This window comes from Muscardinus avellanarius, assembly GCF_963383645.1.
Source record: "Muscardinus avellanarius genome assembly, chromosome: 6".
NCBI classification, from domain to species: Eukaryota; Metazoa; Chordata; class Mammalia; order Rodentia; family Gliridae; genus Muscardinus; species Muscardinus avellanarius.
The window spans coordinates 1,984,415-2,003,088 of record NC_137791.1 but is presented as its reverse complement, the minus strand read 5'-3'; the positions used below and the strand labels follow the sequence as shown (position 1 = coordinate 2,003,088).

The 18,674-nt window shown below is 45.6% G+C and overlaps 1 protein-coding gene across 2 annotated transcripts in view; it reads right to left on the bottom strand.

Moving 5' to 3' along the window:
* Positions 1-18,674, bottom strand: part of BLTP1 (bridge-like lipid transfer protein family member 1) — a gene marked incomplete at both ends in the record, with an annotated part of 166,205 nt that overhangs the window by 3,793 nt on the left and 143,738 nt on the right. For both annotated transcript variants that reach the window (XM_080697986.1, XM_080697987.1), the window contains 10 exons: positions 1,438-1,641; positions 2,212-2,463; positions 11,112-11,329; positions 12,021-12,213; positions 12,353-12,510; positions 12,855-13,005; positions 14,097-14,354; positions 14,975-15,112; positions 16,527-16,706; positions 17,646-17,846. In XM_080697986.1, the coding sequence (XP_080554112.1) occupies positions 1,438-1,641; positions 2,212-2,463; positions 11,112-11,329; positions 12,021-12,213; positions 12,353-12,510; positions 12,855-13,005; positions 14,097-14,354; positions 14,975-15,112; positions 16,527-16,706; positions 17,646-17,846 (1,953 nt within the window). The remainder of the gene's footprint in view (positions 1-1,437; positions 1,642-2,211; positions 2,464-11,111; positions 11,330-12,020; positions 12,214-12,352; positions 12,511-12,854; positions 13,006-14,096; positions 14,355-14,974; positions 15,113-16,526; positions 16,707-17,645; positions 17,847-18,674) is intronic.

The window sequence follows — 18,674 nt, the reverse complement described above, 5'->3', positions numbered from 1 at the left end:
TATAATTTCACTTACCTGTCATGTAAAAATATTTTTCTGGGTACACAAACAGCAATTCTCTATACTAATAGCTTCTCTGGAATGCCCTAGCTGAAGAGAACCCGATTCTCTACTGTCCAAAGCTCCTAGTTAAATGTCATGTAGTCCAGCAGGCGTGCTCTCCTAACTTACTCTCCTACCCTCCCTTTCTTAGGACAGTTTAATAGTCCTTACTTCACCTGGAGGGTTGCCTCATCCATGAAGCTATTCACCATGGGATTCAAGGATCTTCCTTTTCATGTTGAAAGGTCATTTTAAGTCAAACATTTAAGTCTCAATGGATCTCAATCTATTTAGCTATCCATTACCTCAGGTGATTGATAAACGTATTACTGTAAATGCAGGCTGCCAAACAACCACAAAGTAATAGTTACCTACTGCATTATCACAAGATAAGCAGGCCTATCAAGAGAACAACATACCCTCATCATAAGCAATCACTTCAAATTTAGGACTTAAGTTTTACTGTTCCAGTATGCAGAACCTGAGCTTTGTAGAATTTTCTTTTAAGTTGTGTAATAATTTCCCAGGTTCCAATTTTTAGCACCACTATAAAATATTTACCAGTTTATTACTTTCCAAAATTATGCTCCAATATGATAAACTTAATTTTATTTATTTAAAGCCAATTTTACAGCCAGGTGTGGTAGTGCATACTTATAATCCCAGTACTTGGGAGGCTGAGACAGGAGGATCACAGGTTCATGGCCAGCCTCAGCTACTTAGTGAGGCCCTCTGCAACTTAGTGACACCTTGTTTCAAAATAAAAAATAAAAAATTGGGCTGGGGGAAGTAGAATGATCCTGAGTTCAATCCCCAGTACCTCAAAAAATAAAAAAAGAGCCAATTTTACTTTGAATGTTTTGAGTTAAATCCATCCATCATCCATCCACCCACCCATCCATACATGGAACTGAGGATTGAACCTAGAAGTAGTCTCCCTCAGAGCTATACCCCCCAGACTTGTTTTATTTATTTATTTGTAGTATCGAGGATTGAACCCAGAGGCCTCCTACCTGCGACCTGCACCCTTACATGGGTTTTATTTCTTATCTGTAAACAGGGTCTCACTAGGTTTCCAAGAGCATCACTAAATTTCTGAGTTTGGCTTCAAACTTGCGATCTTCCTATCTCAGTCTCCCAAGTACTGGGATTAAAGGGGCACACCACCTTGCCAAGTGCATTTAGCTATCTTTAAAATAGTTTGATTCTATGAAGTGTTATATTCCCAAGGTGGTGACTCATGATGTGCTAAATAATCGTCACTTGTGTCAGTGGTAATAAAATAGAACCTGTGTAAACAGACAAAACCTCTACTTCCACTTGAAATTCTAACTGTGGCTAGGAGAACCTGAAATGGAACAGGAAATGCAATCTGCTCAAAGGCAGAATTGTAACCTTCGTTCCTCGTGGCCGTGACGTAGTTGAACCACTCCTTCACGCTGGCTACGCCATGAGGAGGGTTCTCATGGCGCCGCCTTGTTATCTTGGTTATGGTCGCCATCGGGCTTTCCAGAGCACCGCAGGGTTTGGTCACCATGGTGTTATGGCCCAGATGGAAGTCCAAGGTCTGTACAATGTATGTAGAATGGTCACTAGAGCCTAAAGCAAACAAAAAAAGGTGAAAACTATGTTTAGCTTCACGAAAACAGCAGCCTCACTATTTTGTGGCCTTAGCGCAAAATAATTTAACAAAGGCTATAAACGCCAGAGTAAGTGAGGAACACAAATAATTCTTCTTTCAGTCCTCATGGGTTTATGGTCAGTAATATGAAGAGAATCAGCCATTTTTCCTTCATCTTTCATCATTAAGAGGCTCCAGGCGCTGAGCCTGCCGCTGCGGAGGCGAAGCATAACCTGCCCGTGGCTTTCCCGAGTCTCGGTTCTTGGGAGAGCCCCCACCCGGCCGCCAGCCTCGTGCTCTGGTGGTGTTCCGATGCCTGCCCTTATGACTAACCCAGACAAAGAAGAACAAGCTTTAAGAAACGGAGGAGGAGGGTCGGCTCAGCAATTGGGCCTTACACACGTGCGTCAGACTCCAGGACAGGACAGCAGACAGGGATGGCGTGAAGGATGATAAAGACAAACTGAAGGTTTCAAAAGAAAGTCACTTTCTCAAGCACAATTACATCAGAACACAGGAACAGGGAAGGCACCAATGTGCCAGCTTACCATCCTCCCAGATTTTCTGAGCTTCAGTCCAAAAGGCAATATTTGGTTCTTCCAAGTGAAAGAGGGCCCAGGATTTTGAACGGAAATTTGGGCCATGGAAACAAGCTAGGGTCATGTGATTGCCGTGCAAGCTCATGGACCCTCCGAACTGCATCCCGTCCTCTGGCAGCGGGATCTGAAACAAGGATATGTGGCACCCCGACACCACCTTCAGCACCCCGGGCCAGTGCCGGTGATGAGCTGCGTCGAGCACTGCAAGGAAAGCAGAGAGTGACTCCAGGGCCGCGACCACGATGGACGGGAATGCCAGCGCCCCCCACAGCTCGCGGGCGGCAATGACCAGCAACGCGCTGAAATGACTGGTGATCTGGCGTGCTGCGTGAGACTTTACATCACTCTCAGCTAACCAAAGCTCAAGGAAGGCTGTAAAGAGGCTCCCATCCTGATTCGGGAGAAGCAGACAGGTGAGTGGCTGGCTTAGAGTGCCGCCTCACCTCTTATGCCCTCACTGCTCCAAGCGGGGCCCCAGGCCAGTAGCTTCTGCAGCCTCTGGGAGCTCCTAGGAATGAGATCCGCAAGCCCACTCTATCGGATCTGCACTGTAACACCACCTCAGATGCACATGGTGGTCTCGGGGACAACGAAGAAACAGAATCCATCTGGTACTGTCCACAGGTGTCAGTTATGAGCTTCTGGGTTGATTTCCACACCTGTCATCTCGGATCCAACCAAGGATCATTCATTGTATTTAAGTAGCCTGTTTTCATAAATCTAAAGCAGTTCCCTAAACCTGATGATTGGTTTCTATGACAAGGACTTTTTTTTTAAAGAAACCAGGTCAGGCATCTTTGCAGAACATCGTTCAATCTGTATATGTCCAATGTCAATACCAGCTATAGGAAATACAGGGACCAGAGAACACCACAGAGAAGCCACCAGAAAACCTAGAAGGTGGCAGGGGCTTTCTGCAGAACAGCTGGCAGGTCTTTCAGCACATCAGTTCATGAAAAAAAATATGCCAAATTAAAACAGATCAAAGTGAGGTAATACCCAGATTTAAACTGTGATCTTGGGTTGGATCTACTGGTATGGGCAAACCAACTATAAAAGAATACTTTTAGGTCAGCCTAGGCAATGTGAATGTGCTTTGAAAACCACAGGAAATAAAATATTAGCAAATTGGAAAGTTGAAAATTATTGACTAGGATTTCCGGGAAGATGGCGATGGAGAAAGCAGCGTTTACGAGCCCCGCTAACAATCGATCTCTATTACCACGAAATCAGTGCCTTTCATAGCCAGAAAACACCATCAGCAGAGAAATAAAAACTGTAAATACAAGAAACAGAGAAAAAGAGGGCTAGAAGAACAACCAGACACCATTAAAGAAACCAGCCTGCAGTGCTGTGGCAGGAGCCGCGCCGGCGCCATCTTTCCTCGCAGCACCAGGCTCCAGACAGGAGGGGGACTCAGAACAGAGCTCAAAACCAGAGAGGAGATACGCCAGCCTCACCGCCGAGGACGCGGCAGCAGCGCCATACTGCTGGCGGCAGTGGCGAGTTCACCGGACGGCTCCAGATCAGCGCACTCAACAACCTACTAGGCTACAGAGAGGAGGCATGGACAGCAAGCTGAGGTGAGCAGCTATGGAACAGCCAGTTGTAATTCAGCAGTTTTTTTCTGCGCAAGGAGCATCTAAAGCTCACAGGGGCCGGGCTCAGCACACCCTGCAGGGACTTAGAGCAGAGCTAAAAACCAGAGAAGAAATATGCCAGCCTCACGGCCGAGGGCGTGGCAGCGGTGTCATATTTCCAGCAGCGGCAGCAGGGAGTTCACCAAGTCCACTACAGCTCTATCTGCACACTCAACAACCGTGAGTCAAATTGTAGCCCCTAGAGGAGAAATCCCAGTACTGCACTCCTAGGGGCTTGCGCAGATAGTCTCCCTGGGTCAGAGATTTTTGCAGTCCAACCCAGTGGGGACGTGGCAGTGGCAGAGATATCACACCATAGTTACAGCTCCCCGTGGGAGAACACCCAGCCTGGCACCCCCATGGTCTACAGCATCCTCAATTGATGCCCTGGGTCTGAGACTTTGTGATACAACCCAGTAAAAGAGTAGTGGGGACTGAGATACCACAGACTCGAGATCCAGAGCACCTTAAGTGAAGTCGTAGTGACCCAGGGAAGAACCCAGAGAAGGCACAAACTTCCGAATCATGGGAAAGAGGAATAACAATGGAGCAATGATTCCCCACAACCCCACAACATCAGAACCTGATAACAAAGAAATTCAGAGATTTCTAGAAGATCAAATCAGGAAAATAACTGTAGAAATAATAGAGGACCTTCAAAAAGAATTCAGAGTCTAAAAGAGATAAATGATGCAATCATTGAAGTAAAGGCCTCAATTCAAAGTAAAATCAACCGATTAGACCACATGGAGAATAGAATCTCGCTCCTAGAAGACGATCACTCCAAAAATGTACGCATAGTTTCTAATTTAGAAAAAAAAATCCGACAGCAAGAATTTGACATTGAAGAAATATGGGCCCATTTTAAGAGAGCTAACCTAAGAATAATTGGAATAGAGGAGAGAAAAGAAGGTGAAACCAAAGGGATCAATAATCTCTTCATAGAAGTAATAGCAGAAAATTTTCCAAACACAGACCAAGAGGTCGATACACAGGTCCAGGAAACTTAATAGAACTCCCTTTAGACAGGATCAGAGAAGAGGATCCCCACGCCACATAATAGTCAAAATGACCAATGTGGAAGCCAAGCAGAGAATCTTAAAGGCAACAAAAACAAAGGGCCAAGTGACATTCAGAGGCAAAACAATTAGAATCACTCCAGACTTCCCAAACCAAGTCATGAAAACCAGAAGGGCTTGGAGTAACATATTCCAAACTCTGAAAGAAAACAACTTCCAGCCAAAAATTTCCTACCCAGCAAAACCGATCTATCAAATTAGATGGGGAAATAAGAAGCTTCCATAACAAACAGAAACTGAGGGAATTTATGTCTTCAAAACCAGCGCTAGAGAAAATACTCAAGGAGATTAACTGCAAAGAAGAAATAGGTAATGCACGCCAGAATCAAAGAAACAAGATTTCCCATCCAGCAGACAACTAAGCAAAGACGAATAAACAGTATCTCAAACAGAAAAATCTTAACATGTTAGGAATTAAAAATTATCTCTCTATAATCACACTGAATGTAAACGGCCTCAATTCCCCAATAAAAAGACATAAAGTGGCAAAATGGATTAAAAACCAGAATCCATCCATCTGCTGCCTACAAGAAATACACCTTACAAGTAAAGATAGGAACAAAACTCAAGGTAAAGGGCTGGAGCAAGGTAATCCATGCTAACAAGCAGGAGTAGCAACTATGATATCAGACAAGTTAGACTTCAAACCCAGACTTAGAAGAGACAAAGAAGATCATATTTTACTGGTAAAAGGAATAATCCAGCAAGAGGAAATAACAATAATCAACATCTATGCTCCAAACATAGGGGCAGCTACTTTCATAAATCAAACTCTTTGTGACATGAAGTCACACATAAATCCCAACACAATAATACTGGGAGACTTCAATGCACCTCCCACAATACTAGACCGATCTTCCAGACAAAGGGTCAGTAAAATGCCTCAGAACTAAAGAATACCATTAACCAAATGGACCTATTGGACACACATAGAATATTTCACCCGACTACAGCGGAGTTTACATTTTTCTCAGCTGCTCAAGGAACCTTCTCCAAAATAGATCACATCCTGGGACACAAAATGAGCAATAGCAAATTTAAAAAATGTTGCCGGGCATGGTGGCGCACGCTTGTAATCCCCGCGCTTGGGAGGCGGAGACAGGAGGATCGCGCAGGTTCGAAGCCAGCCGTGCTGGCGTAAGAGACCCTGTTTCAAAAATATAAAAGAGGTCTGGGAGTGTAGCCCGGAGGAAGGAGGGCTTCCAGGAACCCCAGTACCACCAAAAAAAAAAAAAAAAAAAAAAAAAAAAAAAAGTTACATACTTCCCTGTGTCATTTCAGACCATAATGGAATGAAACTAGAAATCAACTATAAGATGACCCAGAGACATGTGGAGACTGAGCACCACACTTCTGAATGAAGAATGGGTCATAGAAGATGTAAGACTTCAACACAATCTCACATCATTAGACCGATCTTCCAGACAAAGGGTCAGTAAAGATGCCTCAGAACTAAAGAACAACATTAATCAAGTGGACCTGTTGGACACATATAGACTATTTCACCCAACAACAGCGGAGTTTACATTTTTCTCAGTTGCTCAAGAACCATCTCCAAAATAGATCACACAAATGAGCAGTAGCAAATTTAAAAAAATGTTACATACTTCCCTGTGTCATTTCAGACCATAATGGAATGGAACTAGAAATCAATTATAAGACTCAGAGAAACAACATAAATGAGGAGACTGAACACCACACTTCTGATTGAAGAATGGGTCATAGAAGATGTAAGAGCTGAAATCAAGAAATTTCTAGAAACAAATAAAAATAAAGATACAACATATCAAAACCTCTGGGACACTTTGAAGGCAGTATTAAGAGGAAAATTCATAGCACCGAGTGCTCACATAAAAAAACCAGAAAATCTTCAAATAACCTAACGACATACCTCAAAGCCCTTGAAAAGCAGGAACAATTGAACCCCAAAGCCAGTAGAAGACAGGAAATTATTAAAATTAGAGCAGAAACTAACGAAATAGAGAATAAAAAAACAATACAGAAAATCAACAAAACCAAAAGCTGGTTTCTTGAAAAAATTAACAAGATAGATAAACCACTAGCCAACCTAACTAAAAAAAAAGAGAGAATCAACCCAAATTATGAAGATAAGAGATGAAAAAGGAGAAATTACTACTGACAGTGTAGAAATCCAGAGGATTATCAGAAACTACTTTGAAAAAACTATACTCCAACAAAATGGAAAATCTGGAGGAAATCGACAATTTCCTAGATAAATACAACCTTCCTAAACTGAGTCAAGAAGATATAGAACACTTAAACCAACCAATAACAATCAAAGAGACTGAAACAGCAATAAAAAGCTTACCATCAAAGAAAAGCCCAGGACCAGATGGTTTCCCAAGTGAATTCTATAATGCCTTTATAGAAGAGCTAACCCCAATACTATTCAAACTATTTCGCGAAATAGAAAAAACTGGGACTCTCCCAAATACATTCTATGAAGCCAACATCACACTAATACCCAAACCGAATAAAGACAGCTCAAGGAAGGAAAACTACAGGCCTATATCTCTGATGAACTTGGATGCAAAACTATTAAACAAAATACTAGCAACACGCATTCAAAACCTCATCAAGAAAATCATACACCTTGACCAGGTAGGGTTCATCCCAGGGATGCAAGGCTGGTTCAACATACGAAAATCAATCCATGTAATTCACCATATAAACAGAATCAAAGACAAAAATCACATGATCATTTCAATAGATGCAGAAAAAGGATTTGATAAAATTCAACATCCATTTATGATAAAAACACTGCAGAGAATTGGAATAGAAAGACCATATCTCAACATTATTAAGGCAATCTACAATAAGCCCACTGCCAACATCATATTAAATGGGGAGAAACTTCAAGAATTCCCCCTAAAAACAGGAACCAGACAAGGGTGTCCATTATCACCACTTCTCTTCAATATAGTACTAGAGACTCTAGCCAGAGCAATAAGGCAAGAAAAGGAAATCAGAGGAGTACAAATAGGAAAAAAAGAACTCAAACTTTCACTATTTGCAGATGACATGATACTCTATTTAGAAAACCCAACAAACTCAATCAAAAGGCTTATAGAACTGATCAACAAATTCAGCAAAGTATCTGGATACAAAATCAATCTTAAAAAATCAGAAGCTTTCCTGTACACCAACCATAAATCCACTGAAAAAGAAATTCAGAAAACACTTCCACTCGGGATCTCCCACAAAAAAAATAAAATACTTAGGAATAAACTTGACCAAGGAGGTAAAAGATCTCTACAAAGAAAATTATAAAACACTGAAAAAAGAAATCAAAGAAGATCTTAGAAGATGGAAGGATCTTCCATGTTCATGGATTGTCAGATCAAATATTAAAATGGCCATCCTTCCAAAAGTGATCTACAGATTTAATGCAATGCCCATAAAACTACCAAGATAATTCCCTCACAGACATAGAAAAATAAGTCCTTAAATTTATCTGGAATAACAAAAAGCCCAGAATAGCCAAGGTAGTTCTCAGCAACAAAAAACCACGCAGGAGGAATCACAATACCTGACTTTAAACTATACTACAAAGCCATTGTAATAAAAACAGCATGGTACTGGCAAAAGAACAGATATATAGACCAATGGAGCAGAATAGAAGACCCAGAAACAAGTCCACACACTTTCAGCCAATTGATTTTTGACAAAGGGGCCAAAAACATACACTGGAAAAAAGATAGCCTCTTCAACAAATGGTGTTGGCAAAACTGGTTATCCATATGCAGAAAATTGGATGTTAATCCCACTTTTTCACCCTGTACAAAAGTCAACTCACGATGGATCAAAGACTTGGAAATTAAACCAGAGACCTTGAAGCTCCTTGAAGAGGGCATAGGTCCAACACTACAACACATAGGCACAGACAAACATTTCCTCAACAAGACCCCAAAGGCACAACAAATTAAAAGGAGAATCAATACATGGGATTGCATGAAACTGAAGAGCTTCTGTTCAGCAAAGGAAACTGTCAAGAACCTCAATCGAGAGCCAACAGAATGGGAGAAGATTTCTGCCACCAATAGAGGACTAACATCTAGAATATACAGAGAACTCAAGAAAGTCAACACTAAGAAAACAAAGCATCCAATAACAAAATGGGCAAATGAACTAAATAGACACTTCACAAAAGAAGACATTCAAATGGCCAATAAATGCATGAAAAAATGCTCAGCATCACTGGCAATCAGAGAGATGCAAATCAAAACTACCCTGAGATTTCACCTAACTCCAATTAGAATGGCAATCATTCAAAACACAAACAACAACAGATGCTGGCGAGGATGTGGAGAAGTGGGAACTCTAAGACATTGTTGGTGGGATTGCAAATTAGTGCAACCCCTTTGGAAAACAGTATGGGGAATCCTCAGAAGAATGGGAACAAATCTGCCATTTGATCCAGCAATACCACTGTTGCGTATCTACCCAAAAGATAGGAAACCAAACTACCAAACGAATGCATGTGTATCTATGTTCATAGCCGCACAATTCACCATAGCCAAACTATGGAACCAGCCAAGATGTCCATCAACAGATGAATGGATTACAAAACTGTGGGATATGTACACAATGGAATTTTACTCAGCCATTAAAAAAAACTCAGTTACATCATTTGCAGGGAAATGGATGGAACTGGAGGACATTATGCTAAGTGAGATTAGTCAGTCACAAAAAATGAGAAATCAGATGCTTTCTCTAATATGTGAGAGCTAGGGAGAAATGGGTCATAGGAGGAACTCTAGATGTAAAAGGAAATCCTATAGAGGAGCAAACAAGGCAACCTAAAGGAGGAGAAAGGAGGGGGGAAGAGGAAAATCTCTAAAACACACAATGTACTTAAACATATCCAAGTCAACCACTAAGCCGAGCAAGGGAAGGAAGGACAGGAAGAGAATGGGGTGGGAAATAGGTAGGGGTTAAATCAGTGAAGTGTACATGTATGTACACCCAAGTTTTTTACCCCAATATGATGATTGAATATAATGCACCAATAAAAAATTTTAAAAAAGAGCTTAAACTAACTGTTAAGGAAGTCGTTACCCTAATTGTAATCCTAACTCTAAATGTATGTGAAACTCTTTCAATACACTGAAAAATAACATCTTTGAAAATACATATGACAAAAGTAAAACCTTTCCGAGCTTTAAAAAAAATTAAAAAAAGAAAATTATTGACCAGGAAAGGGTAACAAAACAACATAGTGTTATTTTGATAAAAAGTATACACAAGTATACAGATGCATAGAAAAATATCCCAAAGTACTCTGCCTGGAAAATACGTGAACCTACTCTACGGTGTGCACAGCTAAGATGTCTGCGTGGAATGTGATGCCTTGCTTTTCTGCCTCTACTTTCTCCCAAGTCCTTAGGAAGCCGCCCTCGTTCTGTAGGGACTCCGCGCTCACTGCTGTCACCCTCCTAGAGGCCGCTGGCCACTGCGCTCGCCCAGCACCCAGCTCTAGCCACGGCAGGACGGTCTGCGCCCACACCGTCCCCTCCAGGCCGAGCCCTTTAACCCTCACTCACACCTGTACCGAAATGCCGCTTGAGAAAGGCTGGCCCGATTGGCCCCGACACGGCCCGGCCCTCTGCCTCTCCAGGCCGCTCTTTGCTCAGCACCCCTCTCGACCTGATACCGTTACGTTTAGCTGGTACACATGGTCTGCTCTCTGGGGTCCATAAGCTTCAGAGGGCAGGGACCAGGACACCACTAGCTCCCCACCGCAGTGCCTACACACGGCTGGCTTAATAATATTTGCCAATTACTAAGTGAGCCTATCAGCCTGCCTGTTAGCTGATAAAGCTAGACTCAGGTCCGCTGGAGCCCACGTTCCAAACCAGAACACGAGTGCCATAAACACGGCTCAGGAGCAGAGCGGCACGCGGCTGCAGATGAGCGGTTGGGGCAGTCAGCGAAGAGACCTCACAAGCACACCGGCAGGAAGAAGGCCACGCCTGCTGAGTGGACGGGCTAGAGCGCTCACAGGCTACTCGGTAAGAATGGCATGCACATCACTGCTTTTAATGAAGAACACAGCTAAGTAAAGAGAAAGCACACACAGCAGATAGAGAAAGGTAATTCTAACCCTTACGTTGCTCGTGTGAACTTCTCTCTAGGCTTTCTGCCACTGTCTTTGGTGGAAGATAAGGAACTGGTCCCCAGGTGGACAGAGCTCGTTTGCTGGTGTCAAACTGTTGTGTAAAGAATTCCTGGAGCTTCATTCCTATTTTTATCAGGTCCGGTGTGGTTGATCTTGATATCATTACTTGGAAAATATCCCACTTCAAATCTCCATGGACAAAAATCTCACTAGAGAATAAAACAGAATCTTTGTCATAATATATCTTACAGATGATAATTTTAAAGTGGAAGAAAATTCTCTTTCATGATGCATTTAAATTTTTTTTTTTTTCGGTACTTGGGGTTGAACCCAGGGGCGTTCTACCTCCAAGTTACACCGGCAGCCCTATTTTTTTATTATTTATTTATTTATTTTGGCGGTACTGGGGTTCCTGGAAACCCTTCTACTTCCGGGCTACACTCCCAGACCTATTTTATACTTTAAAAAAAAAATTTGGAAACAGGGTCTCACTGTCTCCGCCTCCCAAGCATGCACCACCATGCCTGGCTTTTATTCTGTATTTTGAAACAGGGTCTCACTGAGTTGCAGAGGGCCTTACTAAGTAGCTGAGGCTGTCCTCTAACCACGATCCTCCTGTCTCAGCCTCTCAATGCTGGGATTACAAGCATGCACCACCATGCCTGGCTTTTATTCTTTATTTTGCAACAGGGTCTCACTGAGTTGCAGAGGGCCTCCTGCCTCCGCCTCTGAATGCTGGGATGACAAGTGTGTGCCCACCCAGCACGTGCACTTTCATTTGCACTAGCTGTGTGGCAGCATTACTTGGAGGAGTGGTGGCCTACACGGTTTCCTTGCTGGCTGGCCAGAGCTTGGGCAGAGCCTCACAGCTCTGAGAGCGGCGTCTGGGCACGCCCGCACCTCTTGTCGGCGATGCTGGAGTCCAGTGTGCTGCACAAGCTGACTTTCCACTCGTCCTGCAGCCTCAGGTCCGCGTTGCTGAAGATGCCCATGAGGATGCTGGAGCCCATGTAGTCCACGCGCGCCTCTGTGGAGCCCATGGTGATCTGGATTTTGTGGCTGGGTTGCTGGTTTGGATGTTCAGAAATATGAGCTAAAACAGAAACCAAAATTACTTTCCACAGAAATATCCATGGGGAAAACTCATCAAAACCAATTTTACACACATTTTTTTTTCAGGATAACTTCTGAAGATATGCTACTTTAGCTGTACAATTTCAATTTCAACATACCAACCATCTCCAAGGCATTGACATCGATGGTCCCTCCAACCACTCCTCCTTTAGAATCCAGCTGGGACCTTCCCAGGCCCACGGACATGCTAATCTCTCGGTCACGATTACTTCCCACCGACAGCCGGCCCTGGCTCTTCAGACCACTCGTCGTCCAACTGAAAGGGAGAAGGGCCAGAAGATAGATGGCTCCACATGTTGGATGAAAAGGAGTTAAGTCAGCTTATTTAAATTAAAGGTCAAGTGTGACAATGAATACAAAACTACGTGGCAAATGTTTAAATACTAACAAACATGATGGAGCTTTCTTCCTCACTAGAAGATCGCTGCTTTCCTCTTTAGAATATGTTTCACACTTAGAGTATCTTTTAATTTTCAGAATAAAACGTTTACATCATTACTACCTTGACCGGCTCAAATACTTTATCAATAAAGAAGCCCTGACCGCGTTAGGACAGAGGAAAGGCACGAGGAGCGGCCGCGCCACCCCGCCGCCGCTCACGTGGTGTTCCCCATCACGTTGCTCATGTTCATCTGCACGTTCAGCTGCTTCAGGTTGATGGCGAACACCACCAGGGTCTCCCACGGGGCCCCCTGCTGGCTTGTGGCTTTGTTTGATTTGTTGACAGGGGTGGATGTTTTTGAAAGTGAATCTAAACAAAGAAAAATGAAATGCAAGTTCATTCACATTGTGCCACACCTCTTTCAAAGAAAAACTTCTCTCGTCTCTATAATGCTAAGAAGGAACATGATATCCCTGTATTGAAACCTAATGACTAGCAGCTGCCACACTGCCCCAGATAACGGTAGCCACTGATGCTTCGTACACGCAGTGGCCCCATTTCTTTCTTTTTTTAATTTTATGTGGTATGGAGAACTGAACTCAGGTGCAATCTACCTCCAAGCTACATGTCCCAAGCCCTCTCTAAGTTGCGGAGGGCCTCACAACTTTGGGTTGCGGAGGCTGTTGCGATCCTCTGATCCTCCTGTCTCGGCCTCCCACATACTGGGATCGTAAGTGGCACCACCATGCCCGGCTGCAGCAGCCTCATTTCTTGAAAGCTTATGAAACTCAGTATGGTCCCCGCTTCCCACGAGGAAACTGGCATGCATGGGGTCCAGCAGCACGAATCCCTCAGCACCCCAGGGCTTTCTTCACAAAGGAGAAAATCCTAAGCTGCTGCTGTGAAATGGAGGCTCCAGGACAGCCGCGACACTCCGCAGGCAGGGGCTGGCTGAGCCGGGTGCTGTCCCCGTGCCAGTGGACACGGCGCAGACTGAGCCCTGAGCTGGCTCACTGCACCTGACCTTACCTTGTGGTAAGAGCTGTAGCATCTCTTTTTATATGCTCAGGTATAAGCACAGGGCCATCGCCAGCTCATGAGATCAGAAAAGCACTGAATGGAAGAACGACTGACTGGACTGAGAGGGGGCTTCTGAAATGCCAAAGCGTCCTTTTGGAATCTGACGGCACCCGCCGTTTGTTTCTAAGAGTTAACAGTAAGCTACGGAGCACACCGAGGACATGGTAATTCCTCCCGCTGAGGAGCAGCAGCCACCCGTGGCCCTCCTCTGCCGGTCGTCCATTGAAGTGCTCAGCATGTTATTTCTGGAGATTTCCCCTTTCCCACCTACCACAAAGATCTCAAGATGGCATTTCCTACACCTGGAGCAGATATCTGTAGGTAACTAAGATTTCCACCCAGGAACACTGGAGGGTGACTGATAAACACACCGCTGTTACCTGCTCGAGGAACCGAGGAGTCAGACACGCTCCTGGACCTGATGGACGCCGGGGACTTGAGGCTCTGGGCTGTGGCCCCAGGTGACACAGTGCTGCTTGTCACGCGCTCGCTGAACACGTTCGGGGACTGGGGCATGTGGGTGAAGGAGGCCGACTGACTTGGCTGCTCCCAGGTCCTGCAGTAGGCTTTCCTTGATGATTCTGGGGAAAGGTGCTGGCTCACCCCCTCAATGGAGTCAGGTGTCCCTGGACCAGATGCTAGGACAGAAGCAGAAACAGACAAATGCAGAGGTGATGGGGATGAAGTAACTTCCTACATCCACTATTTCTCATCACATTACATATTCCTTGTAGTTCTGTATCCGGCAACTAGATGGCACTTTACAGGTTGCAGAGAGCATTCTGGTACTCATCTAATCTTCGCAGAAGCCCATGGGAAGGTGAGAGGGTAGGCCCACTCCTGGGCTCCCAGTGGCCCCGCCAGGCTGACCACGTGCCTGCAAGTCTCCCCAGTGAGAGCAGACAGAGGGCGGCACAGGCCCACCTCCCAGCGCTCCTTCTCCTTGCTCCACCTGACGTGACGCACTGGATGGTAGAATGCGTTTCTGCACCTCCAGATTTAACAAAGATTATAGAGTAATCTCCCAGAAGAAACGATCAGTTAGACTGTATTCCCCCAGAGGACAGCCCTTTATCTATTTGGCTCTAGAAATATCCCCTGTGCATGGCATATTTAAGGGGCTCCAAAGACATTTTCTGAATGAATGAATGACGTGGTACACCTTACCAAGTAAGACAGAGTTCATGTTCTCAGTGATGGACCTTGCTACTATTATAACCAGAGTTAAAAGCAACCGAAGTATAATTAACGAGCTTACTTGGCAAATTTATGGTTTGATCTCCAAGGAACAGACGTCTTGCAATACTTCTCCTATACCAGGCTCTTGGGAATGCCAGGATTTCACTGAGTCGGCGCATATCATATTTAAAGGAGGCAGACCCTATATCACAAACAGCTGAAACACAATCATAGGATGATTTCCACTTTTCCATGGTGAATGTCAGACATACTAGTAGCTGAATTATACTGGTTATGGTTCATGAAAACATAGCTATAGATTCTACTCAACATATTTTATGTCTCCCCACGTTACAGAAGAGCGCACTGTCAACTCTCGGCTCCATTTCCTCTTCTGAGGTGACAGGCAGTTGCCTCAGCCAGCTTTCCACTTCCACAGGCACCTCTCAGATACGGAGACCAGCCGAGCAGGAGGCGCTGGCTACTGGCGTCCTCCGAGGGCGTGGCCGGCACCTCCCTTCTCCCAGGGCAGCTCCATGGCAGCCGGAGCTCAGGCCCTCCACCTGCACGCTACAGAAGCCCTTTGTTTCTGTTGTGTTTTCATGTAAGCGCGTGGCTTTAATTCCCTCAGTCCCTGAAGCTGAAGGCTTGGGGTGCCATGTCCCCCTACTCTCCTCACACCACTGTGGGTCCTCTTCACACCGGTGGGTTCTCTCCACTCCCCTTTCTCCTTTTTGCACCGTGACCGGCATCGATGCTGTCGCGTGGTGCGTTGTCAAGTCTCCTCAAGCACGCTTGCCCCGCCGGCCAGGCCCTGCCACTGACTCTCCTGCCCACTTCCCAAGAGGCCTCGCTGCTCTCACTGCCCGAGGGTCGAAGCCCGGTTCTGGAGCTGCGTGTGAACTCCTCCACAGCCGGGAGCTCCTCTGTTTTATCAACTTTACCTGAGGCCTCTCCTCCCGCTCTGGCTCTACGTGCTTTCTCCAGCCAGCCAAATGCTCTGCTTCCCCAGGCTCAGCCCCAGCGAGCCCAGGGTATGCCAACACACCCTTTGCTGATGCTCAGGGACACTGCACACCATGCTGCTGCCATCAGGACACTCGGCACTTTCAGGGTCTGGCCCAGACATGGCGTGCTGAGCCAAGGCTTCGCTCCTCTCCCAGTCTGCACACACACCTACCCACAGCGCGACTGCACTGCGCACCTAAAACCCTGCCTTGCCCAGGCCTGCTGCCGCGCTCACCTAGCAGAGCGCCTGCACAGGACACCGCGGGACGCAGCCTAGTGGTGCGCTGACAGTGCCCGGGGGTGACGCACACCGCAGCCCTCAGACGGCTCATCACAGGCCTCGCTCGGCACCGAGAACTCTTCACAATGCTCCACACGCACTAAGCTTCAGTACCCTGTCACAGTGTAAGTGCCCTTCCTGTGGACATGCAGTGGCCACTAAGTTGGCAGCACCATCACACCATCCCAATCTTCTGACGCCAAGGAAAACACTCAACAGCACACACCCTCAGCATTAACGTCATATCAAGTGTGCCTTGTTATTTAAATACTGGTGAGGCAGTAAAAGCCATTATTTAATTCTAGAAAACAATATTTTCATTAAACCATATAAAATTGAATACCAGATATATTTATTAGTGTGGTGTCCATTTTGCTTGGAGACTTGCTTGCAGATGGACTTTCAAAGAACGAGGCTCCTCCTGAGCGCCTTATCCGAGACAAACTCACTTTCACAAATTCAAGGTTTATGCTGAGCGAGTCTTTTCGACCCGTGACTGAAGTGGGCTCCTCATCCACATTCCCTAAGAAACAAGAAGAGCCTGGTGACGGATCATGGACACTGTCCAGCTGGCTGCTGGAAGAGGCATCGGTCAGTCACTCCAGGGAGGGGACCCCAGGCACTAAGGCATCACGAGCGGCGGCGCACTTCCAGCAGTCTCCTGCACTGAAGCCTGTGGCAGAGCTGGAGGAGGATTCACCACCCTCCTCCAAGCAGAGCATGTCGACACAGATGTGGCATGCGCCTTCATTATTTGTCTAAATATAGTGAAGAAACAGTCACTAGCAGGATTGGACACATTTCAGTGGCTCATCTGAACTTTAAAATGCTCATGAAATCGAATTTCAATAAATGTCTTTCAAAACAGTCTCATTTGGGCCGAGCGTGGTTGCACACACTTGTAATCCTCACGCTTGGGAGGCGGAGACAGGAGGACCGCACAGGTTTGAAGCCAGCCTCGCTGGCTTAAGTGACCCTGTTTCCAAATAAAATATAAAATAGGTCTGGGTATATAGCCCAGAGGTAGAAGGATTCCATCCCCAGTACCACAAAAAAATAAAAAAAAGTTTTATTTTAAGTTAATGCACGTGACTTACACATTCTAAAATTTTATTTTTTCTAGAATGTAACCTCTTATACAAATAGACTGAGTTCGGTAAGCCATTTAAACATACCAAGTAACCTCTTTATCTGAAGAGATTACTGAGCTATGTAATCTCTTAGAAAATATTCTCAAGTTTTAAATTCGAGTGTAATTAGTTTACCTGCATTCCTTGTTTCATATTTCTACTTATGTAGGGACAAAATGAGCATTATCAAAAGGAAAAATATAAAAAGCTTCTGATCTTGGCTTTTTATCTATTATTAAAAGTATAACTTATGAAAAGAGAGCTTGGAAATGCCTGAAAAGCCGCCAAAAGCTTGAAAAGCTGCAGAAGGTCTGCAGAACGCGCGAGTGTACCTAGCCCTCCTGATCCGGGCGTGAGGCCGGAAACGGTGGTCTTCTGTTTCCCCGCTCCGTACGGATGAAACACGTACAGGGAGAAGTCAGACATGCACGCGGTGAAGCTCAGGCCCGAGGAGCTGCTGCTGGAGCTGCTGAGGTCTGACTGGCTGCTGCTATGCCGGCTTCGGCCCAGCGGGCTGCCCAGGCCGGATGAGCCTGCGGCCAACACAAGCAAGACAGGTTAAGCCACAAGAAAAGGGCGGAGGCCGGTCCCCCACATGTGCCCAAATAGCAAAGCTGGCTTCCAAAGAAAACGGGACACTCAAGACGGATCGATGACTAGACGTGTCTCCCCCTAACTCGCACTGGCCGCTCTGCTCATCTATCTCCGAAGCCGCTACATACGCCTGGCCTCCTACACATACCCTGTTCTTCCTCCTTTGTGCCTCAGGAGACACAGTGAAGAGCCCACGTAGCTGGGCAGAGCCCCTGGGGTGGGGGGGAATAAGCAAAACGTGCACACATGAGGACTATGGCTTCCCACCGACTTGAAGGCACCTGCGCCAGTTTCACTAAAGTAGTTACGTAAGTGAAAACTTGCAATTTAATGGGTCATTAAAAATGAAGAAGGTGGGCCGGGGGTGGTGGCGCACGCTTGTAATCCCAGCATTTGGGAGGCCGAGACCGGAGGATCGCGGTTCGCAGACAGCCTCAGCTAATTAGTGAGGTCCTCTGCAACTCAGTGGGACCCTGTTTCAAAATAAAGAATAAAAAATGGGCAGGGGGTATGGCTCAGAGGTCAAATGCCTCTGGGTTCCATCCCTAGACCCGCAAAAAACAAAAACAAAAACAAAAAAAACATGAAGAAGGTGAGCTCACTGGGCAGAGCACACAACCTTGGAAGCTTGCCAAGGATGCCCTAGACCAGGCTGCCCGTGGACTCACACGCCAGCGTGGGTGACGGGCGTGCGAGGTGTGCTGTGAAGAGCTGGGCTCTTGTTCTCTCTCACAGTCTGACACTCCATGCCAACGGCTCAAGCAGAA